General features: G+C 35.8%; 1 protein-coding gene across 7 annotated transcripts in view; it reads left to right on the forward strand.

Moving 5' to 3' along the window:
- tox2 (TOX high mobility group box family member 2) overlaps positions 1-27643 on the forward strand; it is a 194356-nt gene that overhangs the window by 141433 nt on the left and 25280 nt on the right. For 4 of the 7 annotated variants that reach the window (XM_067458745.1, XM_067458742.1, XM_067458746.1 and 1 more), the window contains 2 exons: positions 19912-20145; positions 25730-25960. In XM_067458745.1, the coding sequence (XP_067314846.1) occupies positions 19912-20145; positions 25730-25960 (465 nt within the window). The remainder of the gene's footprint in view (positions 1-19911; positions 20146-25729; positions 25961-27643) is intronic. The other 3 variants (XM_067458747.1, XM_067458749.1, XM_067458748.1) reach the window with 1 other exon arrangement.

Genomic DNA, 27643 nt, shown 5'->3' on the forward strand with positions numbered 1-27643 from the left:
TCATATAATGAATATATTGGCTAATATAGTGAATATATAGGCTAATATAGTGAATATATAGGCTAATATAGTGAATATATAGGCTAAAATAGTGAATATATAGACTAATATAATGAATATATAGGTTAATATAGTGAATATATAGGCTAATATAATGAATATATAGGTTAATATAATGAATATATAGGCTAATATAGTGAATATATAGGCTAATATAATGAATATATAGGCTAATATAATGATTATATAGGCTAATATAGTGAATATATAGGCTAATATAGTGAATATATAGGCTAATATAATGAATATATAGGCTAATATAATGATTATATAGGCTAATATAAAGAATATATAGGCTATAATATAATGAATATATAGGCTAATATAGTGAATATATAGACTAATATAATGAATATATAGGTTAATATAGTGAATATATAGGCTAATATAATGAATATATAGGCTCATATAATGAATATATTGGCTAATATAGTGAATATATAGGCTAATATAGTGAATATATAGGCTAATATAGTGAATATATAGGCTAATATAGTGAATATATAGGCTAATAGTAAATATATAGGCTAATAGTGAATATATAGGCTAATATAATTGATATATTCACTATATTAGCCTATATGTTCACTATATTAGCCTATATGTTCATTATATTAGCCTATATATTCATTATATTAGCCTATATATTCACTATATTAGCCTATATATTCACTATATTAGCCTATATATTCACTATATTAGTCTATATATTCACTATATTAGCCTATATATTCACTATATTAGCCTATATATTCACTATATTAGCCTATATATTCATTATATTAGCCTATATATTCACTATATTAGCCTATATATTCACTATATTAGCCTATATATTCACTATATTAGCCTATATATTCACTATATTAGTCTATATATTCACTATATTAGCCTATATATTCATTATATTAGCCTATATATTCATTATATTAGCCTATATATTCACTATATTAGCCTATATATTCACTATATTAGCCTATATATTCACTATATTAGCCTATATATTCACTATATTAGTCTATATATTCACTATATTAGCCTATATATTCACTATATTAGCCTATATATTCACTATATTAGCCTATATATTCACTATATTAGCCTATATATTCATTATATTAGCCTATATATTCACTATATTAGCCTATATATTCACTATATTAGCCTATATATTCACTATATTAGCCTATATATTCATTATATTAGCCTATATATTCACTATATTAGCCTATATATTCACTATATTAGCCTATATATTCACTATATTAGCCTATATATTCACTATATTAGCCTATATATTCACTATATTAGCCTATATATTCACTATATTAGCCTATATATTCACTATATTAGCCTATATATTCATTATATTAGCCTATATATTCACTATATTAGCCTATATATTCATTATATTAGCCTATATATTCACTATATTAGCCTATATATTCACCATATTAGCCTATATATTCACTATATTAGCCTATATATTTACTATTAGCCTATATATTCATAATATTAGACTATAGATTCACTATATTAGTCTATAGATTCACTATATTAGCCTATATATTCATTATATTAGCCTATATATTCATTATATTAGCCTATATATTCATTTTATTAGCCTATATATTCACTATATTAGCCTATATATTCACTATATTAGCCTATATATTCACTATATTAGCCTATATATTCACTATATTAGCCTATATATTCATTATATTAGCCTATATATTCATTATATTAGCCTATATATTCACTATATTAGCCTATATATTCATTATATTAGCCTATATATTCATTATATTAGCCTATATATTCATTTTTAAGCCTATATATTCACTATATTAGCCTATATATTCACTATATTAGCCTATATATTCATTATATTAGCCTATATATTCATTATATTAGCCTATATATTCACTATATTAGCCTATATATTCATTATATATTCACTATATAATATAATGTATATGCTAATATAATGAATATATAGGCTTCAGCTGTAATGCATCCTCGACACACCTTCAGATGCTCATTCATGTTTATTCTTTGACTATGACGAGATGATCGCGTTCACTCGCGCCGTGCCGCAGTTTGACCTGACACGTATACACAGTGATACTGATCTGTCACGTCACTTTAAAGAGCGTCAAAACGGCATTTAGCGTTTGAATTTCGTGATAAAATTGACTGAATACTTAATATGCTCGTATGGGAACTCGGATTGAAATGTGTCCACGCTTAAAACAAGCTTATAAACTGATAAAGATTGCATTCGGAACGAGCCCTGTACCGAAACACCTCGGTATGAATATTTACCGTATATATAAATCTGATCATCTTTTGCAGAGCATTTATTATAAATAATATATGAATGTATAATATATTTTATGACATTTTTTTCCAGAAATATGCTGTTTTGTCATTGTCAGTGTGTTTTGTTCTTGATCAAATCTAAAACCATAAAAAATTGAAACTAATATAATAAACTTATTTTATTTCAAACAGTTCTCATTTAGTTTAACTTGTACTTAAATAAAACAAAAATATTAATAAACACTAAATAGATATATAAAAATATAAAACAAATAATAATAAAGTAATATAATGATAATGACAAAAAACAATCAAATGATGAAAAAAAACATTCATTAAAATTGCAATGAAAAAATGTAAACTAAATGCTGATATCAACTATAGATATGAAGGGCAGATCATCTGCGAATCAGAGCACAGTCTGAGATCTGAAACTCTAATGGAGACTGTGGCAGAAACCTTTGAGATATTAATAAAGAGCTGTGATGATCAGCTTGGAGTGCAGATTTATGACACAGAAAGCGGAGTGTGTGTGTGTGTGTGTGTAGACGGATCTGAGCTGGCAGGGGTTTGGAAAGCCGCTCGGCTGTCACCAACACGTGCCGAGCCTGTGTGAAGAGTTAACGCACTTACTAATCATCCTTAAATGAACCTAATTGTTGCCGCGACACCCTGCTGACTCTGAGCCTGTGTGTGTGTGTGTGTGTGTGTATGGCTTCTGACTGCAGGCTTCTTTTCTCATTAGATGTAGTTGAAATGTTCTGTCTTTCTGTCTGTTCCGTGTGTTGATACGGCCGTCTCTCTTCTTCCAAAGCCATTTCGGAGCTGTCATGTCAAACTCCGCTCGCAGACTTCAGCCGAAACAAGGAGAGAGGGAGACGAGCTCGGGAAATATATACGCTCGGTTACAGAAACTAGCGAGCTGCCTTGCTGTCTGCTGTCTAAATAGGCAGCTGCCTGCTAAGGGCCTGTCCGCACAGCGCTGTTTAATTGATGTAGCTCACTGCAGACTACACAGTGTACACTACACACTGCAGATGCTGCTTCCAGAGACAGCTGCCATCATTACATGATCAACACTTCAAACAGTACGAGAAAAAGTTGCCATGTGACCTCCAGATATTATTTTACATTTTCTATTTGAATAGTTTTTGCATTTACTTTCAGCATTAAAAACATTGTTCTTTTCGAATTGATTTAATTGTCATTTTCTATATATTAATAACATTTAAATGTGTCATTTTAGCTCAAATATTTTCCAAAAACTAAGAAAATCGGAAAGAAATTACTGCTATTTGTTTTACATGCATACATACGTACATACATATATATATATATATATATATATATATATATATATATATATATACATATACATATATATATATATATATATAGCTTTTATTGTTATATTTTCATTTTCAATATTTTATTTTTTAAGCTTTTTTAGGTTTAGCTAATATTCTGCTAATTATGTTTATATATGATATAAAATAGTATTTATTAATGTTTTGCATTTACTTTTCTTTTATATTTTAGTTTTTTTATTTTAGTTTTAGTCATATTACTATAACTAAAATAAAACAGCTTTGTTATTATTCATATTGCTATCGATTAATCTTTAGTTTTATTATTTAAACTTAATTGAATTAGTTTTTAAGCTTTTTAAGTTAATATTTAGTTTATTTCAGCTATATTTCAATTGTAAAAAATTATTCTAATAATCCTAATGCATAGCACACACACACACACACCTACACACACACACACACACACACACAGGGATAAATAGTCAATATTTAATCAAATTGGCTATTTTATGGATTCGTTCGGTGCTGAATGAATGAATGAACCTTTATTGCCCCGAGGGGAATTTGTCTTGCACTCAGTGGAGCCACATTTGACATTTAAGCAAAAACAACAATAAATAACAATAAAAAAATAAAAAAAGAAACAACACAAACATCTAACCACATTAAGGACGTAGAGAATACAGAACATTGACATCAATAATCACAAGATCAACACAGTGATGACAGCGCATCAGTCCAGTAGGTACAAATTCATAACATTAAATAAATAATAATCGGTAAATGAATGAAATATAAACATGGTTCTGCTCAAGAGTGCAGTGCATTCTGGGATTGCGCTCTCGGTGAAGGAAGCATGTGATTTGTTCCAGAAGAATCTCACAGTGCTGGTTTAGATCAGCCGTCACGTCGCGTCTTTAAACACTGTCTGACTCTCTTCTTCAAATCATTCTCATTGCACAATAAGCCGGAATGGTGGACTGTCCCGCTGAGACCGCAAACCCCAGAGCGTCCTGTAGCTTTACTGTGTTTATAGTGTTAGCCTCATTACACACACACACACACACGCCCACGTTTGTTTTTGTGACATGTGGGGACATTCCATAGGCGTAATGGTTTTTATACTGTACAAACCGTATTTTCTACTCCCTTACACTGCCCCTAAACCTTATCCATCTCAATCACACACACACACACACACACACACACACACACACACACACACACACACACACACACACACACACACACACACACACACACCTAAACCTACCGATCACAGGAAACATTCTGCATTTTTACTCTCTCATAAAAACTCCTCCTGTGTGATTTATAAGCCTTTTGAAAAGTGGGGACATGGGTAATGTCCTCATATTTCACCCTCTCCTGTAATACCTGTGTCATACCCATGGCATTATACACATTTAGGGCCTCATATGTCACAAAAACATGCCCACACACACACACACACACACAATGCAACTAAGCATGTGTGCTAAAGCCTTTGCTTGCTAGCTTGTTTGTCTTCTTGGTCACACATTTTAAAGACGTTCGGAGCGAATCCACATTGCCGTGTGAAACGCCGCCGCACGAGGACGCTCATTAAATGCATGAAAGTGAAATTGTTGTTTTGTCCCCGTTCTGTTTCAGATGAACACATGCGCGTGTGTAAAAAGACAGACCCTGCCAGTCCTTTAGAGGCGAAATGCTTCCCTCTCGATCTCTCGCAGCACTCCTCAGATTTACATCTCGGCTAATTGAATTGGAATATAATGCAATAAAACTGTCCCGGCGAAGAAATAAAGGTCCAATCAAATGATTTCAATTGTTGCCTCCAGTCTCTTCCTAACATTAAGAGCTGCTGGAAACTGAATTGTGGTTTTCAGTCCATGTTTCTGCTGGAAACCTCTGACTTCTGATCATTGTCAGCGCATCAGATGGATCGCCAACCATATTTTATCATTTTATCGTCCTACGAAAACAGGTTTTATTTTCATGCAACGTAGGAATGTTGGCTTACATTTGCTTGATGAGTGTTTATCATCTCTGAGATTGTCAGAATGTTTGCATAAAATCATATCATCTTGTGGAAAATGTGAGTTTTGATTTTAAAGGTGCCCTAGAATGAAAAACTGAATGAACCTTGCCATAGTGAAGTAATAAGAGTTCAGTACATAGACATCACATACTGTGAGTCTCAAACACCATTGCCTCCTTCTCCTTCTGTAAATCTTGTTAATCAAAAACACCACGGAAAAATAAGTGCTTCTCAACATAAACCCAACCGTGACCCAAGCGTTGGGGATCATTTATATGCACGCCCACAACATTTGCATCTGTCCAAACTAGGGCTATCAAAATTGCTCAAAAATGACGTTCGAATATTCCCTCTAAAACAAACACGAATATTTTTATTCTGAAAAATGTATATTTTTAGCATTAAAATTATTATTATTATTATTATTGCAATGCAAAACATTAATAAATAATATAATAGTATATTAATAATCTTACAATAACCCTGGTGTTTTATAATTAAATAAAAAAGAAATGTAAAGCTAAAAAATTTTTTTTATAAATGGTAAATATTTTAGTTAAACGGTACTATTTAAATGTAATTAATATGAAAACTAATATGGTGAATTAATTAGAAAATAATAATAATTTTAATGCCAAGTATTGCAATTTTTAATTATTAAAATATTAGATAACTTTAATTAAAATTGTATCATTTTTCCAAATAAAATAGTTTTACATTTTCAAGTTAATAACTGAAGGTCGCATGACAAGAGTTATTAAACATGTAAAAAGTTCTAGACGCACCCTAGCGGCAGCAAATTTAATCTGCCTGCGAGTGTCGTCTAGCAACTCTCAATACCCTTCTGAGCTGTATTCCCCTAACTCTGGACGGGCCAATCACATCGTGTATAGAGTCGGTGGGCGGGGCCATAATGACGACGGCCGAGTTGCGTTTGCGTGCTTCTAGTAAACACAGAAACTGGCGAACGGCGGCGGTCTTTCGAATCAGCTTTGACCGCGACTCTGGAAGACTTGAGTTAAGCTTTTCTCTGAGAAAAGAACAAAGAACGGCACTGAAGTCATTCTTAAAAAGGGAAGATGCGTTCGGAGTTTAGCCGACCGGATACGGTGAATGTTTAATCTGTCAGCGAGCTCTGCTTCACCTTCGTTGCTCTGGTTGGTGTAGCGCTATCCTATCGCGTGCAGAGGGAGTTTGAAAGACAACCGTTTATCCGCCCCTCGGACTGAGCCGTCAATGGGGAGTTTCCAGACCAAACATCTTGATGTGGGTCCGGCTTGTCAGGCTTAGTAATTGTAACTTTAGTACTCAAATTAAAAATTGTTGACACAAAAAAATTAACTCCATTTCAAAGTGTAAAATGCAGTTTTTTATATGTCAGCTGAGTTTGGTCCAATAGAAGCAGTCAGTGGTTGAGGAGCCAGAGCTGTTCTCTGACTGTGCTCGTTATAGGCGTGATGATGATGATGATGATGATGAATGAGGCGCGCGTGTGTGTGTGTGTGTGTGTGTGTGTGTGAGCATGTTTTTGTGACATATGAGGCCCTAAATGTGTATAATGCCATGGGTATGACACAGGTATTACAGGAGAGGGTGAAATATGAGGACATTACCCATGTCCCCACTTTTCAAAAGGCTTATAAATCACACAGGAGGAGTTTTTATGAGAAAGTAAAAATGCAGAATGTTTCCTGTGATGGGTAGGTTTAGGGGCTGTGTGTGTGTGTGTGTGTGTGTGTGTGTGTGTGTGTGTGTGTGTGTGTGTGTGTGTGTGTGTGTTGGGTAGGTTTAGGGGCAGGGGCAGTGTGTGTGTGTGTGTGTGTGCGTGTGTGTGCGTGTGTACTCTAAAAATTTCTGAGTAAAAAACAACCCAATGTTGGGTCAAATATGGACTAACCCAGCAGTTGGGTTGCTTTAACCCAGTGATTGGGTTGTCTTAAGCAAATATTTAACCGAACCGCAGGATTAAAACAACCCAATTGCTGGGTTAGTCCATATTTGACCCAACATTGGGTTAAAACAACCCAGCATTTTTTAGAGCGTGCGTGTATGTGTGTGTGTGTGATGGGTAGGTTTAGGGGCAGGGGCAGTGTGTGTGCGTGTGTGTGAGATGGGTTTAGTGATAGGGGCAGTGTAAGGGGATAGAAAATACAGTTTGTACAGTATAAAAACCATTACGTCTATGGAATGTCCCCATATGTCACAAAAATAAACGTGTGTGTGTGTGTGTGTGTGTGTGTGTGTGTGTGTGTGTGTGTGTGTGTGTGTGTGTGTGTGTGTGTGTGTGTGTGTGTGTTGTGAATGGAGCCGCTCTGTGATGTGGTGCGTTGAGGTTTAGTTCAGCCTGGAGTTCAAACACCAGAGCCTTTCGTTTACACGTCGAGGAGCTCTCGGCTCTCAGAGATGAAGCTGGCAGGTCTTCGGGGAGGACAGGTTGCGTTTGCTTACAGATTTAACCAGCGCTTGATTTATAAATTGTCCGCCTTATTAGCACTCGGAGCGGCGCTGTAAATGACCCCCGCGGGCACGCGCGAGAGGGAGATGTGCGGCGGGTTTTCATGTTCTGCCCTCGAGGCGAACAAGGAGTCGCGGCGAGGGCAGAGCGCGCTGAGATCCCCCCCCGCCCGCGCCGCGCCGCGTGTTTACGGCTCCAGCACGAGAGATCAGTCTCCGGCGCTCGGCTAATTAAAGCTGCCATGGCCGCGAGCCTGCCGGGATAATGTTCTATTATTATAGTCATTTGTTTCAATTAACCGCTCTGTGATTTTACAATAGCAACTGTGAACCTGCGTGGAGTGAGCCATCACTCCCAACAAGATGTCTTCAATCAGAGGCCTCGGGCCAGAAACATCGCCTACCCATCATGCTTTGTGCTTCAGGACTCGCTTTACACTGCCCATCAGGGACATGCATTCACACACACTGACCAAAAATTGGTGAAGGGTTCCCACTCGGTCCGGAAATCCCATGGAGAATTAAAGAAAATGGGAAATGTCCTCTTTATTTGTCTTTGACTCATACTTTTATTAACAAATAGCATTAAAATATTTTTTGCATAACATTTGTCATAATGTATGATTAAGAACTCTTTTTTAAAATTATAGTTAAGTCAATAAACTACGGACGCTTGTTTCTGCCACTGAATAAAACATTGATAACTGCACATTTTTCATCTCACAATAAAACAATTTTTTCTTGCAATTGTAACATAATGTGCTATTTCATGCGATTCTAAGTCAGAATTGCATGAAATAAACTCATAATTCTCGGACTTTCTCCTCACAATTGCAAATTATAAAGTCCAATTCTGAGGTAAAAAAGACACTTTTTTCAGAATTACGAGTTTATATCTCACAATTCTGACTTTATAACTTGCAATTCCAAGTTTATATCACACAAATATGTGTCAATATTTGTCACAAAAGCACTTTTTTGTCACAAAAGTCACAATAGCAAGATCGAAAAAGTCGCAATAACCTTTTGCATTTTTTATTCTGTATTTTTATAGTTGAGTCTGTACGCTGTACGCCTTTTAAAGTCATTCACCGTGTCCTAACTACACACAACGGGACGCCGGGACACCCAATAAAGGGCGTCTTTTCCATGTTAATTCGAGTTTTTGTCCTAACCAGCCGCGAAACGTTTCTATTTTTGTGCGACGTCGCGGCTGGAACAACAACACAAAACACGGCAATGTTAATCTCAGGTGGTGTTTATGTGCTTTATTTAATGTGAAAAGTGTGTAATGTTACTTTGAATATCATTTAGCGCCCCCAGCTTTGTCATACTAAAAGCAGCAACCGATAATTCACCTCAGATGAAATTAAACACATTGACACAAAAGTGTTCAAATGGTGAACAACAAACAGTGGTGGAGGAAGTACTGAATCTCAGTACTTTAGTAAAAGTACAAATAACCAGAGCCGTATTTACTTTAGTAAAAGTAGAAGTACTACAACGACAATCCTACTTAAGTAAAAGTAAAAAAGTACTTGATTTTAAATGTACTTTTAGTATTAAAAGTAAAAGTACTTGTATAACAATTTATCTCTTAATGTTATATATATTCTAATAATTAAACAGAAGAAAACAGTATGGGCTGTGGCGTTTTAATTAAGTTAGTTTTGGGTTAATGTCGGCTAATTGTGCGAATCATCTGCTGCCCAGTTTACATTCTGACTCACAGTATCAGGATGATCTGCAGAGTTAAATATCAATGTTCAGAAGAACATTTCATCAGCTTTGATGTACTTAAATATTCATATTTATGAGGATTAATCTTAAATATAGGATATGCTTCAGCTTTCCTTTTATATTCTTAAATTTGATCAATAAATTAAATTAGAATAACGCTAGCCTATATTGTTGTTAAATTAAATAATTTACACTGACAAATTACAACTGCATTAAATAATGTTATTGGTTGTTTTAACTATATATTTTTAATACAATAAGAAACGTTGGAAAGAATGTGTGTGTGTGTGTGACTAACTAAACCACCAGTAGGTGGCGGCAGGTCTTAATGAGTGAGTCATTGAGTCGGTTCGTTCAAACGGCTGATTCTTTCATGAATGAGTCAGTCGTTTACGAACAGGTCATTGAATCTTTGAGTCAACCGATTCATTCAAACGCTGAATCATTCATTAACACACTATTGCTGTGAGATGCGTTGTGGTTCTGATGTGGAAATATGATCTGATCTTGGAAATATTTTCGCTGCTGTAACAGAACAAAAGCAGTTTATATTGCATCTAAAATGTAAGTGACTAATTTTAATTCATTGTTTATGGAACTGTCCTGAAATCAGTGTCACATTTTCAGTCGTGATGGTATTGAATTGATTTGTTGCATCTTGTAGTCGCGTCTGGTATGGACAGACAAGTTGCTTTTCGCTGGAATCGCATTGCGTGTAGTTAGGACACGGTGTTAGAAAGCGATATTTGTGGTGATCCTTGTCTTTTATTCCCGCCATAGTAAAATTGAAAAAGTCCTGAAATGTGTGGGAACCCTGACCTTTCACACAGAGAGTCTGCCAGCCCATTGCACAAATAAAAGTGTGAAATTTTGAAATATTTTGGAAGTTTGACTAAGCACATTATCTTTGCCATTAACAACTTAACATATGTCAGGTGTCTAGTTGCATTTTGCACAGGCCTGTGACCTATTTTAGGGTTGTGACCCACACCAATGGCCTAGATTCTCTCTGATTGGTTCAGAATGCACTGTTGCAATATTAACTATTCGTGCATAATCTAATTTAGTCCAACGTGTGAGACTGTTGCATGGTCAAGTCGCGTGCATTGCATTGTGGGATACGGTATACAGTGTGCACATTAAGTAGGCCAGCCGCAGAAGTGTCTATTCTGAACACAGAGACTGTGAATTATTATGTGGCCTGAACAATTGTCACATGAACTACATATACAGTATGATAATTCTGGTGCAGGTTATACTGATAATGCATGATAATAATAGTGAATCGCATTATTCTCCACTGTCAATCATTGTCAGGTTGTGCATTGGATGTTCTACTGTATTCAGCGGCAGCTTTGAGGATGCACACTTGATGAATATCATCATCGATATGACCTCAGATTCATTACTTCGGCCTGGTTTGAGGCGTTGGTCTGACCAATGGCAGCAGGATTCGCAGACAATAGCGTTGAGATATCGCACACGCTTGATGTGAAGCTCATAATTGGATGGCAGTTGTTATTCGGAGTCTATTTGGCTGTGATGAACAGAGAGTACAAAGAACTCAAGACACAACAGAGGAACAGGAAATGAAGTTTCCTTACAGAGAGTCTGCTAAATGAACAGAACGTTCTGTGATTTGGTGGGTGTGGAGCGAGTCTTAAACGCCTTCCGCTTCAGTGTTGTTTTCCAGTCCCATTAGATATTACGTCTAGCGGCCAGAGAAGCTGAACAAGATTTGGTGATTTGAAACACTTCTGCCTAAGACGTGAGAAAAACAAACGTAAATATGTAAACTCTGACATGTGAAAAATAGTGAGAAATATGGGTAACACTTTCTATAAAGCCTGTATTTATAATGCATGCATGATGCATTATAAACAAATGTATATGTTGCATCATCTTATGAAGAATCATTACAACAATAACATTATAATACATTAAAAATGATAATTACTTTTAAGAATACAATGCATTATAACCCCAGATGAACCCATTTATAATGCATCATAAGGGTATTCTTAGTGCATTATAATACAGTGCCTAATGCCTTATAAACAACCTTATATCTTAGAAATATTCATAAAGTTACAATACATTATAATACTTGCGTATTTGTGGTTATAACTTATAGAATGCATTATAACACTAAACGAAGCCTGCACTGTAAAAAAATGTTGGTTTGACTTAAAAAAGTAAGTAACATGGTTGCATTAAAATTGAGTTTATTGAAATAATAAAGTTGATAGAATGAAGGTAATTAGTTTAATAAATAGAAACTCAAAATATTATTGTATCTGAACCACATTTTTTTTTTGATAAATCAACAATTTGTCATTACAAATAAAACATTACCCAAGACCCTTTTAATAATACAAAATCTTTTAATAATATTTTAATAAAGGTTGTCGATTCTCAAAAAATTTTCATTCTATTAACTTAAATTTTTAATTTCAATGAACTCAAAATTAAGGCAACCAGATAACTAAATTTTTTTTTTTACAGTGTAATACATCATAAAGGTATTCTTAATGCACTATAATACAGTTTAATGTCTTATAAACAACCTTATACATTGTTTCTAAGGCATTATGCATTTATTATAATGCAAATGGGGTTATAATGCGATGTTCTCTTAAAGGTTATAACCACAAATAGGTATTATATTGTACTGTACCTGTTGTTATGATTATTTATAAGATGATACAACATATTATAAGGTTGTTTATAAGGCATTATGCATGCATCATAATACCCTTATAATGCATTTTAAATACAGGTTTCATAGAAAATGTGACCAAAAAAAAGTTAGGATACTTGATTTGTATCATATTTTATGCATCATGCTTTTATAGCTCATTTAGTCTTATATAGTAAGAGGGAAAACAGCTCTGTTTTATTCAGAGCAAAAATATGCTGTTTATTTATATGGACGAAAAGATTCTGATGCTATTAATGTAAATCAGTAAGCTCTTTAAAACAGAATAACAGATACTTACATACTTACTAAAATGCATATCAATATCTGCCAATAAGGTCTTAGTAAGATGATATTTAAATGCTTAGTTTTATGATCAAAGCTCTATAGTTTAAAATATATAATGCAATGCAATACAATGATGATTGACAGATGAACTAATTAGCCTTCCTCAAAAGCCTGATGATCATATTTGATACTCATATTACTAACAATATCAAAATTAGTGATCGACCGATAATCGGTTATACCGATATTTTTCCCGATATTTACGCATTTTTGCATTAAAGTATTGCATCTGAAGGGAGACGAGTCAACAACCGTGTTTAAAAGAGAAAATAACTCACCTCCCTTTCTCAGTAAACTTTATTTAGCATAACAGACATTGATGTACAAATGACGTTATACGCTTTATATGGAGTTTAAACTTGTTGCTAAAAAATAAAGACGAATTCATGGAGACATAATCTGTCGAGACCAATTAAAGGGTTATAACACACAGATTCTGCCAGTCTCATGTTAATCGTGAGTATCTATAGAGTAGTGTTGGTCCTTCATATCTCCTCAGAGTCGTTAGTTTTATCATATTTATAAAAGACATACGCTGTACCGATTCTTTCTGAAAACAGCCGAGCTGGTGGAGGAGTGCAGTGGGCGGAGCTTAAGAGTCACTAACACACACACACACACACACACACACACACACACACACACACACACACACATTCACTCACTTTTGACTCAGTATACATGTAGCATTAAATGCACTCACTTACACACACACTTGCAGAACTCTGGAAACACAAACTGCATCCCCTGTTCACTTAACACTGGTTATTTGGGAAGCTGAATAAGGTGATCTTTCCCTCACACACACACACACACTTCTTAAGTGACATTGTTGATCTCGTGTCTAAAAACACAACGCCAGTGCCGCTGACGGCTCCCGTAACCCGAACGAAGCTCGTTGATGGACGTGTTCTTGCTCTCGCTCTGGTTGGTGTGTGTGTGTGTGTGTGTGTGTGTGTGTGTCTCATCTGGGAGAAGCATTCAAGGAATTTTCTGCACTTTATGGTGTCATACAGAGCCATACTCAGAAAAAAAAACCTCTCGTAAACTGCTGAATGTTGAAGTGTGTGTGTGACTCAAGCATGGTCAACAGCAAGTTATTGTTACAAATATAGAGCGATTATATCAACCCCATTAAAAGTCTCATAAGCGATCATTATACGACATGATGCTGAGTATTACTTAGGTTGCTTTTGAAAAAGGTGACTTCATTTCTGACTAAATCATTAACTATAGTTAATTATTCATTTAGAAGCTAGGTCAACTTTTAAAAGCAACCTATTTTTTACTTCTCTTCCTTTAAAACCAAATAACTGTGATTTATTGTTGAATTGCTGCATCAATAGGAAGAGAATTACAATAATATGAATGTTATAAGTGGCCAACCAAAGGGAACACTGATCCCCATAATGGTGAGTTGTTGTTTTTTTTCCTTGACAAAATGGCCCTCAAACCAATCAAGCAATCTGAACTTGGGTTTTCTAAGTAAAAAAAGCATAGTATGTGAATAGTACAGATTACCAGATTTGTACAATTAAGTTAAAACATTAAATAACGCGTTAGAATCACTGTTGGATTGTGCACTTTATTAGTTGCTCTCTTTCAGACCCCTTTATTTGTATTGTTATGTATGCAATGGTGACATTACAGAAATTACAGTATAGAAAAAAGTGGTTCAGTGCTGTTAAAACGGTTCCTAATGCATATAAACATGCAAAACAATTAGAATTAGTCAATATCGGTCGATCTCTAATGAAAATCAGTGCAGATATCATATTAAAAATACACGAACTGAAAGGTGGATGTTTGCACAATTAAACTAAAAGGCTTTTACTTGCTAAAAAAAAAGCATGAACTATCAATCAGACGACAGAAGGACTGTAGGAGATGGTGTGTGACAGGTTTATCAGATCATGTTGATAATTTCGAGGCCTTAGAAACCCATGTGTAATGTACTGTAAATCAGTCCTGCCTATGAACATGATATCTCAGTCTGAGTAACCCAGACACCATCCCCCTATCAAGGTTTATACTATTTAGCAATTAGCATACAGTACCTATGGCAACCACTAACCTTTGTGTGCGACTGTTTCATGATGTTTGTACAGCCATCCAGCCTGCTTTATATAGCCTGAACCCATGACTATTAGAGAGAGCCGAGCAGGTTTTCTTTCTCACTCGCCCTTATTGATCAATCTCTCTCTTTCTCTGCCTCTCTCAAACGCCGTCTCTCTGCAAACAGACAAACAAATATTCAATATGTCATCTAAATGTGCAGACAATATATTGTTTGTTTAACAATTCACGCCCACTGCTTTGTCTAAATTGACAGTAAAGAGAGAAGTCGTTTGCTGAAGGTGCACGTCTTTATTCTTTTGATTATAACCGTGACTCCAAATAAATTGAAAGCAAATGTGGTTTGGAGTAACAGGGCCGGGCACGCTCTCACAAAACACTCGCTCGTTTGCTGATTTCGTTTGCTTAGAAATTGCTTATTTAATGTGAAATATGAGAGCAATGGCTTTAGAAAATAATCAAAGTCTAATGTTAAAATAAGAGATGAAACGGACAGTAGACTCTGTTTAAAGGACAGTAGATATTGATGAAAACATCTTGTATGCATGCTTTTTAGGAAATCTGTGTTTCATTGGTCTCAGTTTGAGCTGTGTATTTGTCGCCATCCGCCATTTTCAAATGAGCTAGATCAAATAATACACTAAATAATGCATTAACTAACAATGAGCAGTACGTGTGCTAGAGTATCTATGTTGATGTTAGTTTAAAAAAAAATCAAAGTTCATGTTAGCTCGGGTCCATTAAATAATCTTTACAGATACCGATACACTGAGTGATGTCTTTATGAGTCATTGAATCATTCATTCAAGAGATTTGTTCAAAAACACTGATTCGTCCAGTAATGAAACAAGTGACGTCTTTATGAGTGAATCATTGAATCATTCATTCAAGAGATTTGTTCAAAAACACTGATTCATCCAGTAATAAAACAAGTGACGTCTTTATGATTGAGTCATTGAATCATTCATTCAAGAGCTTCATTCAAAAACCCTGATTCATCCAGTATTGAAACAAGTGACGTCTTTATGAGTGAGTCACTGAATCATTCATTCAAGAGATTTGTTCAAAAACACTGATTCATCCAGTAATGAAACAAGTGATGTTTTTATGAGTGAGTCATTGAATCATTCATTCAAGAGATTCATTCAAAAACACTGATTCATCCAGTAATGAAACAAGTGACGTCTTTATGAGTGAGTCACTGAATCATTCATTCAAGAGATTTGTTCAAAACACTGATTCATCCAGTAATGAAACAAGTGACGTCTTTATGAGTGAGTCACTGAATCATTCATTCAAGAGATTTGTTCAAAAACACTGATTCATCCAGTAATGAAACAAGTGAAGTCTTTATGAGGGAATCATTGAATCATTAACTCATCCTATTTTTAATTCACAGTAATTAAACATTTTATTTTTGGTCGGAGCCTCTAGTAAGTTACAGGTTAATTTGTTAAGTTGTCCGTTCAGAATCATAGGAGAACATTTGAAGCACACACACACACACACACACACACACACACACACACACACACACACACACACACACACACAAAAGATATGCAAATGGATATTTTGTTGAGCGTTGCTGAGAATTTCATCTTGTGTATTTGGCAGGTCCCTAAACAGAAAGAGAGATAAAACACGGTTAATCTCAGGTTTTCGTGTGCATTTATTCACTGTATTCTCATTTAATTTTTGTGCCACTGCCTTTTCTCAGCAAAAAATGGGCCAGTAATTTGAGTCAACACTATTGAAATGATATTCAGAATTTCAAACGGGACGAGGGCGCTGCAATGATGCTTTGGAAACAAATACCATAAATTATTCAGTGAGAGAGAGAGAGAGAGAGAGAGAGAGAGAGAGAGAGAGAGAGAGAGAGAGGGGAGAGAGAGAGAGAGAATAGAGTATGATAGATTGGTAGTTTTTGCAGCTGACTGCGGAGTCGTCCCAGTACCTTTTGTCCCAACAAAGGTTCCAATCACAGAATTCGGCTGTAATGTGAAAAATCACTCCGTGAGCCCGTTGGGCTTTGCCGGCCGTCTCTCCCTCTCTCCCTCTTTCTCTCCCTCTCTTCTCTCCCTCTCTCTCTCTCTCTCTCCCTCTCTTCTCTTCCTCTCCCCCTCTCTCTCTCTCTCCCTCTCTTCTCTCCCTCTCTCTATCTCTCTCCCTCTCTCTCTCTCTCTCTTTCTCTCTCTCTCTCTCTCTCTCTCTCTCTCTCTCTCTCTCTCTCTCTCTCTCTCTCTCTCTCTCTCTCTCTCTCTCTCTCCCTCTCCCTCTCCCTCTCTCTCTCTCTCTCTCCCTCTTGTCTTTTGTGTGTTCTGCGCCCAGATTAAAGAAGAGGGTGATGCTCTTGGCCGGCAGCGGTTGCTATGGAAATGGGGTTGCCGTCGCTATGATAGGCCATTCATGTTTGATTAATTGGTTTTTCAATGCTTCTTGGTTTGTGAAAGCCCTTAAAGAGCAACTCCACGGAAAATGGAAAATTAATGGATTTTCTCTCTCTCTCTCTCTCTCTCTCTCTCTCTCTCTCTCTCTCTCTCTCTCTCTCTCTCGCTCTCTCTCTCTCTCCAACATTAAAGCTGTTTCGCTGCATTTGAAAATTGAACTAATGGTGTTGCTGAAATTTGATTTGAGGTTGGAGGTTGTGTTTGGGCTGCGTTTGGAGGGGCTGTTGAGTATTCGAGATCTGAAACGTCTAAATGAGGAAAGCCTTTGTTTCAGGTCTGCTTTTGTACCGACACACACTAGGATGTCCTGTAGATTCAGCCTAATGCAAGAAAGAGCTCCGCGCACCCCCTGCGCTTGTGGACTTCATGCATTTTTCTCGCCCTTTCATTTTAAATTTCATCTATTAGCAAGTCTTGAGAGGTTAATTAGCACTATTACAAGCTCTCGCTAAGATCACAGCCGTTACGGTAATGTTTACTCTGCCCAGACTTCATGAATCATTTTAAAAGCACACAGTTGATGTTTAATTCAGCTCAACTCGTGAATGTTGCATGCAGCTAATAAATGCTAGTTCATCAACTTTCTCTATTTCTCTTTCTTTTTGATTCGTGGCTGGCTAAGTATTCCTATTTATGTGTAAATGAATACATCCATTCGCAGTCCTGCCGTCGACATCCGCTCGCATCTCCCGATGAGATGCCTTTTGAAGAGCAGCGATGGAAATGAAACATGGTGAAATATTAAAATACAAGAGTTACGGATGCTTAGTTTGAGAGGATTCTGTGATTTGAGAGAAGCGTTGCATTTTTAGCCAATTAACTAACTTAATTTAGCAATGCCTGGCTTCATCTTATGCATCTGAAAAATAGGATTTTGCATGGTATAAATGTACTAACGCATGTCGAATAAAGAGTTGCATCACTGTGCACGTTATTTCAGCATCTTATTAACTAAACAACCACAATAAGGTTGAGAAATGCGATGCAGTGTTGATGTACAGTCAATTTTGGCCACAATTTGCACTTCTGTACATACCATAAGTTACGACAATATGAGTTTTACATTGTTTTAAGGTGGCAGCTTTACATTACTGTGTGTATGGTTATTTAGCATATATGATTTAGTTTGAGGGGATTCGGTAATTTGTGGAAAATTAGAACCACTGCCTTTTTCTTTTACAAATTAACCAACTGAATTTAGCAATGTCTGGCTTCATCTTGTGCATCTCAAAAATAGGATTTAGTATAATACATGTCAAATAAAGAGTTGCATCACTGTGCAGGCTATTTTATTAACCAAACAACCACAATAAGTTTTAACCAAGAGAGATAAGCACTAAAATATTGATTTTGCGCCATGCAAATTGCATTTCAGCCACGATTCGCTCTTCACTATATACGTTTTTACATCACTTCAACTCATCAAAATAAGCAATTTTCAACTTTTTTTAAATAAGTTATTCAAGATTCAACTAATTTTGAAGTCAGTTTGATCTAATTTAAGTTGAAATGACTTGATTGCAACTTTACATCACTGTGCACGCTATTTTTATTTAAATATGTATTCCAATAAATGTAATAATGCATGTCAAATAAAGAGGTGCATCACTGTGCATGCTGTTTTATGAACCAAACAACCACAATACATTTATCCAAGAGAGATAAGCAATAAAATATTGATTTTGCACCATGCAAATAGCTTTTCGGTTACAACAATTACTTTAACTCATCAAAATAAGCCATTTTTAACTTTTTTATATAAGTTATACAAGATTCAACTAATTTTGAAGTCAGTTTGATCTAATTTAAGTTATTGCTTAAATTAGAATTTAATTCTAATTTCATCAAGATTGCAATTTTACATCCCTGTGCATATGGATATTTACTCAATTATGTATGCATATATGATTTATGTCTCATGTGGTGAGTTCTCACTGTTGTTTTTAAGTGTCAAGTCATTTTTGTGGTCGCTTTGGGATTCTTCCGGGTTGAGCACCAATGGCGTTGTGGCTTTCTGAAGCAGCTTTGACATTCATGCTGAGAGAAGTGCGGTTGATGACTTACTGTAAATGATGCTTATCTATCTAGATCACTCTCTAATCTGTTTATGATATAAGTCAGGCTGAAACTATAACGGGCACTTTCAAAACCCCAGGGTTCAGTTGCATTGCAATTTTGCATTGCGTCGTATATTTACGGCCTCAATAGTTAATGCATTCATTTTTGTAGTCCTGGAGTCGTCTTAACTAGCCACCAATAATCAGACGTCTGCTTCAAAGGGTGAAGGAAGAAGCGAATATCTTTTTAAAGGGTCTCTGTAGAAGAGAAAAGACTAAAGCCGAAACGGCCTCAATTGGTGATTTCTTTTCAAAATTACTCGTAGTAAAGTCTGGTCTTCTTCTCTCACCCTAGATGCCGGCGTTTGCGGGGCAAGCGGGCAGTTATTACCCCCGTGCCCACCACAGCCCCATGCTAAACAGATCTGCCCGGATACTGCCCCACCCCATGAGCGCCCTGTCCCAGCTCAGCTCTCAGATTGGCCAAGGCTCCTTTACGCACGGTTCTCCGTCATCGTCAGGAAGTCAGTCAGCCACGCCCTCCCCCTCAAGCTCCGCCCAGGAAGAGGAAGCAAAGTACCACACAAAGGTACATGAACGTTTCCTCCAAAGCGCTGGCGTCTTTTCAGGCACATTTTGAAAGTTTGCAGTACAATCGACTTGGATGTTTCAACTTAAATTATGTTAAACTGACTTTCAAAATTGAGTTACATCTTGTATAACTAATAAAAAAAGTTTAACATTTCTTAACTTATTTTGATGAGTTAAAACAATGTAAAAACATATGTTGTCATAACTTATTGAACAATTCATTTTTTACAGTGCTACACGTTCAAAGTCGAACGCAGCACCATGCATTTTCTCCTTAGAAAGACACTTTACAACACCATTCCCTTACGAAAGAAAAATATATTTACCAATATATTACTTGAAATATATAATATATTGTAAATACATGGAATAATATATTGATGGTATTATACAATATATTATATATTCCTGTAATATATTGCAAAATATACAAATGATTGCCGCTTTCATATATTGCAATATATTGGAGAATATAAATATTAAATCCCATATATGTGAATATATTGCCTAATGTATTACATGATATTTTCCAATATACTGCAATATATTTTTGTTTCGTTAGGGTTTGTTAATGCATCAGCTATCATAAACTAACGACACAATTAATATTATATTATTAATTTATACACCTTGAAATGTTACTAATGCATGCTGTAAAAGTATTGTTAGTTGCATTAGCTAATTGGGTAACTCGTGTTACATATGTAGTTACTACACTGTAAAAAATTATTTTAAAAAATAAGTTATCTGGTTGCCATTAATTGAGTTAATTGAAATGAAAAATTTGAGTTAATACAATGAATTTTTTTTTGAGATTCGACAACCTTTATTAAAATATCATTCAAAGATTTTGTAAGCATATTGGGTAATTGTGTGTTTTATTTGTGATGACGCAGCCAAATTGTGCTATTTTCATGATTTTTTACATTTTTTATGTGGTTCAGATACAATAATATTTTGAGTTTCTATTTATTAAACGAATTTCCTTCATTGTCTCAACTCAAATTTGTAATTTCAATAAACTCAAAATTTTAAGGCAACCAAGTTACTTACTTTTTTAAGTTAACCCAACACTTTTTTTACAGTGTATAGTAATTACTATAAATTATGCATTATAACATGCAACTATCCCTAAACCAATCCTAACTCTATAGTAGGCACATGTAGCTTCCTCAATGCTTAAATGTATAATTAAAGTGCAACATAGACAGCTTAAAATAAAGTGTAACCGCTAATTGTAAAGCATTAGTGATAACATGTTGATTTGCAGTCAATGATTGTAAGATTTACACCATCTTTAAAAAGGTTTGGGGACAGTGATGAGCACTTTCATCCTGCGTTAACACATTCAGTTGACATACAAAAGAAATAAATTATCAAAGAATCCTAGAAAATAAAATGAATCAGGGTTTCTACACTACTATGACCGTTTTCAATCTTGATAATAATCATAAATGTTTCTTGAGCATGATATGAGAATGATTAGTTAAGAATCAGACTGGAGTAATGATGATAAATTCAGCTTTGATCACAGGAATAAATTACACTTTACTATATATTCACATAGAGAGCAGCTGTTATGAATCATAATAATATATCACAATTTTTGATGAGCAAAAGAGACAAAAACTTGCTGGCCTACAAACTGTTGCATGGCCAAATACAAATTTTGCCTACAAAATGACATATCATCAGTGAATTGAAAGGTTTATACGTTATGAAAATGAATGGATGTGATTTTATCCATCTGTTGCGTTCACTAAAGGAGCACAAATGGCAGACGAGAGCTTTGAGAATATTTAAAAGCATCTTCAGTGTGAATGTTTTCCGCGTGTCTCAATGGTGTTTACAAATCTCTGCGTTTTAACTTCACATCTTGACGTCTTTTGTTCGCTGTGATTTGCTGGCAAAAACATTACTCTGTTTCTCTCTCCCTCCCTCTCTCTCTCTCTCTCTCTCTCTCTCTCTATCCTTCTTTTCATTTTCATTGTCCCAGAAAACCAATTACTCCTGCTTGTCCGTCATCCTCTCCTTTTATTGGAAGTGTCAGTTTGAATTTAATTTGAATGTTGCATGTAATGCGCAGGCAGCTCGAAATCCCTCATTATCGCAACGCCGCATGCTTAATTGGATTGGAGAATACAAAGAGTGAATTAACTTACATGATGTTTAAATTACATTGTTCTTCAGCCGGCTTATGGAAGAGTCCGGCCTAATGCAGCACAAGGTCCGGTGCAATTATACCTGGTCCGAGTAGATTTAAAGCCACTCTGTTGCCAGTCAAAATATGTCAGAAGTGTTTCAGTCGGCCGGTATTGTTGGGTTTAATAATGACGCCGTCTGGACGAAGGCAACAATTAGCACTTTTCATTCCCATCGGTATTTCCTTGACACATTCAAATGCACGCTTATGTATTTAAACTCTGTGACACTGTGTTTAATTCTCCTCTGGAATGTGCTGTGAGCTTATGGAGGGCATGTGTGTGTGTGCGTCTGTGTGTGTGTGTGTGTGTGTTTACGCTTAATTCAATTAACTGTATATAAATCTGAAGCCTTTAGTGGCTGGATTCCGGTCTATTCCCAGAACGCATGTGCTGCTTTTTTTACCTGTGTGTAATTGACATGTGCTGTGTGTGTTCATGCACGTGTGAGTGTGTGTGTTTTTGCACAATAATTAAATCCAGGGGTCTTCAGTTTGGAAATATGCAGCTGTGCACAAATAAGCGACGCGTGTGGACAAGCACATGAATGACACACATTTAAGAAACGCTCATGCACATACTAGCAGTGGTATATAAAAATATAAATGTTCAAATCAAACACAAAGCAAAACACTGCATTAAAGCATTTACATAAGCTTCATCAGAAATCTTCTTCTGAGGTGTGTTATGTCCTCAGGAACACGAGAACACGCGTGAAACATTAGGAAACCGTGCACTGTACACACTCAACACACACACACTGTCCAAAATATAAAAAACATTTGGACTGACACGTTTGGACTCGACTCTAGTCAAGCCACGTATGAATATTTTTAGTATGCAGATTGATCAATTCATTTTGAAAACATCATTTTGGACATTAATTTTTTTATTTTCTGTGTTTAATTTGCAGAACAATTTATTGAACCAAATTTAACTTACTGTAAAATTAACCTTTTATAAAATAACTAATAATTTTATATAACTTTATTTACTTTTATTAAATATATATATATATATATATATATATATATATATATATATATATATATATATATATATATATATATATATATATGACTATACTTTTATATTAATATAAACGTCTAGTCTTTAGTATTTACTTTTTCATTTTTTTAATGTTATATACTGTTATTTAACTTATTATAACAATATAATAATAGTGTATATATATATATATATATATATATATATATATATATATATATATATATATATATACTATTATTAAATATATATATATATATAATATGAATAATATTTAAATATATTAGTATAATCTTTAATATTTACTTTATTTAATAACATAATATTTGATAATAAAATGTATATATACACACACACACACACACACACACACTAATGTCTTGTCTTTAGTATTTACTTTTTTAATATTTCATTTTTTTTTAATATTTTCAAATTCTTAAAATAAAAATGAATTGTTTCTGAGTCCTCCTCACGCGTCAGTTTATGATTTCATGTTAACTTTAAGACATGTTTTTAACTCATGGCAGTGATGGTGTGTGTGTGTGTGTGTGTGTGTGTGTGTGTGTGTGTGTGTGTGTGTGTGTGTGTGTGTGTGTGTGTGGGTGTGTGTCATCATGTAAATCACATGTAAAGTCAGACGTGTATGGAGTTTTAATGGAGCATCAGCCAGCGTTTCATGCTACATTTCCTCTCTCTTCATTAGTTTCTCTTTTTTGGTACATTGAAAATGCTGATGAGAGAGAATGATGTTATCTAACCGTCAAGTTCTGCCCTAGAAACCTCGTTCACTCTTCTGTGTTTTCAGTCCTGTTAAAGACAAAGGCGTATTGTTCACCGTGCTTTATTTCTCTGTCCGTATCCTCATTTCTACTGGTTTAAATAATGGAATGTGTTTCTATTTTGAATGCTCAGTGGTTTTAGATGAAGAAACGCGTATTAGTGTGCATCAGACATGAGATGATGCAGCACTGATTCAAATGGGATATTAACAACGTCTGCTGGACTCTGCATTAAGAAATCAATTTCAGCCGCAATGTTTCAGCGCTCTGAAGAGAGTCCATGAACTGTCAGAGCAGATTACAGCACCGTCGCTTGACTGAAAGCATTCTGGAATCCAGTGCATCCCATTTTTATTTCATGATGTTTGCAGATAAAAGACAACCCGCATTTGCATCGCCAAACATGCATGTGACTGGAACAGGAGTGCATGTTGGGAGATGTAGACGCACTCGAAGAATGCTCAGATATTGACAAACTACACATGCATTTAATATTTCATTCTTTACACATTCTTTCAGGCACTGATTTGTAGTCTCTTTCAAGGAAAGACTTTACCAACTGGCTCTTTGTGTGCATTGCACTTTATCCCATTCGCCATCTTTGTATATCTAAAGTCTTTGTTTGTAGTCACCATGTCTGAATCATAGACTGTAAAAAAATAGGGACGTAGTGTCTGTGACGTCACCCATAGGATTCTGAAGAGCCGTTCTGAAGCGTAAAGTAGAGACGAGCTGGCCGTCGCCATCTTGTGAGCGAGTCATCGAGCGTCAATCCCAGATAACAAAAAATGGGCAAAAAGGCGGAGCTTAGGTGACGCAATGACTATAGGTCAAGGTCAATTTATTTATACAGCACATTTACAACAGCCACTCACCAAAGTGCTTTACAAAAAAGCCAGATAAAAGTCCAAAGTAAAACTAAACAAAGGAAAATAGAAGGAAAAGCAATACAAATTAGACATCAAGACAGAAAGCAGTAATAGAATAAAATAGCATTAGCAGACAAAAAAATAATAATTAATTAGAAAAGCAGCATTGGCAGAACAATAGCAGACTAAGAAAGGACAAGAGAGATAAATGCAGAACAAATTTACGCGGTAACATAATACAGCAAAAAGGCAAAGAGTAACAAACTCAATATCAAAAACTATAGACGGCGGACAAATGGCTATCCACCTGTCACTCAAAGTGGCCACACCCTTAATTATGCAGATCTTTAAGGCTTTATATAACGTAAACGAATGAGTTATAAAACAATTCACCGCCCTTACAGTCGTCACGAAGGGCAAAATTAGCCGTATAGACCAAAACTACAATTTGTCCCAGGCTGTAAACATGTTTTTTTCTGCTGTAAAGTTGGGCATTTTAACATGATTTTGCTCCTTCTGGAGCCAGTCGAGGAATTGCAGTTTACATTACTTCCGTATTGGCTTCAAGAAAGATTGCGGGAGGTTGCCGCTTGGTGTGAATGCAGCATTCAAACATATTTCCACAGATTTATTTATTCACAAGAATTTTTGCATTTGAGCTTTAGAAAAATCATGTGTGTTGTTGACTCACGACTCATTTGGTTTCTCTCTCTCTTCCCCTTCAGATCACAGGAGAGAAGCGACCCTCCTCTGACATGATGAAGCCCAAGCCCAAACCTCAGAAGAAGAAGAAGAAGAAGGACCCCAACGAGCCGCAGAAGCCCGTCTCAGCCTACGCACTCTTCTTCAGGGACACTCAGGCCGCCATCAAGGGCCAAAATCCCAACGCCACCTTCGGAGACGTCTCCAAGATCGTGGCCTCCATGTGGGACAGTCTGGGAGAAGAACAGAAACAAGTGAGTCAATTCAGACCAATGGTTTGTGGCTCGGAAGTGGCTCAGGAGTCTTAGTGGAGATCTTAGTTATACAATATTTCTTTGAAATATCAGCTTTGTCTGACATTTTTTAAGACAAAACCAAATGGATGAATGGATTGATGGATGTTGGAATGGATGGGAGGATGTATGAATGGATAGATGTATGGATGGATTGAAAGATAGATGGATGAATGGAAGGATGTATAGATAGATGTGGGGATGGATGGATGGATGGATGTGTGGGTGGATGGGAGGATGTATGAATGGATAGATGTATGGATGGATTGAAAGATAGATGGATGAATGGGAGGATGTATAGATAGATGTGGGGATGGATGGATGGATAGATGTGGGATGGATGGATGGATGTGTGAGTGGATGGGAGGATGAATGAATGGATAGATGGATGGGTGGATGTGTGGGAGGATGGATAGATAGATGTGGGATGGATGGAAGGATGTGTGAGTGGATGGGAGGATGAATGAATGGATAGATGGATGGGTGGATGTGTGGGAGGATGGATGAATGGATGGATGGATGGATGGATGGATGGATGGATGGATGGATGGATGGATGAATGGATAGATGTATAGGTGGATGGATGGGAGGATGGATGGATGGATGGGTGGATGGGTGGATGGATGGATGGATGGATGGATGGATGTGGGAATGGATGTGTGGGTGGATGGAAGGATGTATGAATGAATGGATGGATGGATGGATGGATGGGTAGATGTGGGGATGGATGGGAGGATGTATGAATGGATAGATGTATGGGTGGATGGATGGATGGATTAATGGATGGATGTGTGGGTGAATGGATGGATTTAGGAATGGATGTGGGTTGGATAGATGGATGGATGGATTTATGGATGGATGGATGGATGGATGGATAAAATACCATTTAAAAGTTTGGGATTGGAAATATTTCTTAATGCTTTTACAAAGAGGTCTGATTTATAAAAAAAAAGTGAAATATTACAATACAATTCAAAATATATTTTTTTTCTCCATGTGAATATATAGTAATGTGTAATTTATTCCTGTGATCAAAGCTGAGTTTATCATCATTACTCCAGTCTTCAGTGTCACTGATCCTTCTCAGATGAGGATCTGATGATCAACACACACTTATGATTATTTGTGGAAACACTGATCAGTGTAATGCTGAATAAAAGTATTCACTGGTTTTGTGTATAGATAGACAGATGATGTATAAGAGTGTATTTGTTCTGTAATCAGTGTATTTGAGTGAGTCTCTAGTATGTGCATGAGAAAGTGTGAGTGTGTCGGTAATGAGCTCGACCGTGTGTGTGTGTGTGTGTGTGTGTGTGTGTGTGTGTGTTTGAGATGGCCGCTGTATTTTTAGCATATCCTCCATAACACACGGCTGCTATTGCATGTCAAATAAGAGCCACCTGCCTCAGTGACAGAGTGCGGCGCGCTCACAGACTGATATTTCTCTGCTCACTCACTCACTCGCTCTCCTCTTTTCTTGTTCTGAGAGCTGCTGTGTCCTTTTATTTGCAGTTAATTTTTGCCTCCTTCACTCTCCCCTCTTCACCATGAATCTTCATTTTGCTGCTGACACCCTTGAATGTGAATTCCTCATTTCCTGGGCTCTTTTTATTTATATCTGTTGCCTGGTGATTCGATCATGCT

This window comes from Pseudorasbora parva, chromosome 12, assembly GCF_024679245.1.
Source record: "Pseudorasbora parva isolate DD20220531a chromosome 12, ASM2467924v1, whole genome shotgun sequence".
Classification (NCBI taxonomy): domain Eukaryota; kingdom Metazoa; phylum Chordata; class Actinopteri; order Cypriniformes; family Gobionidae; genus Pseudorasbora; species Pseudorasbora parva.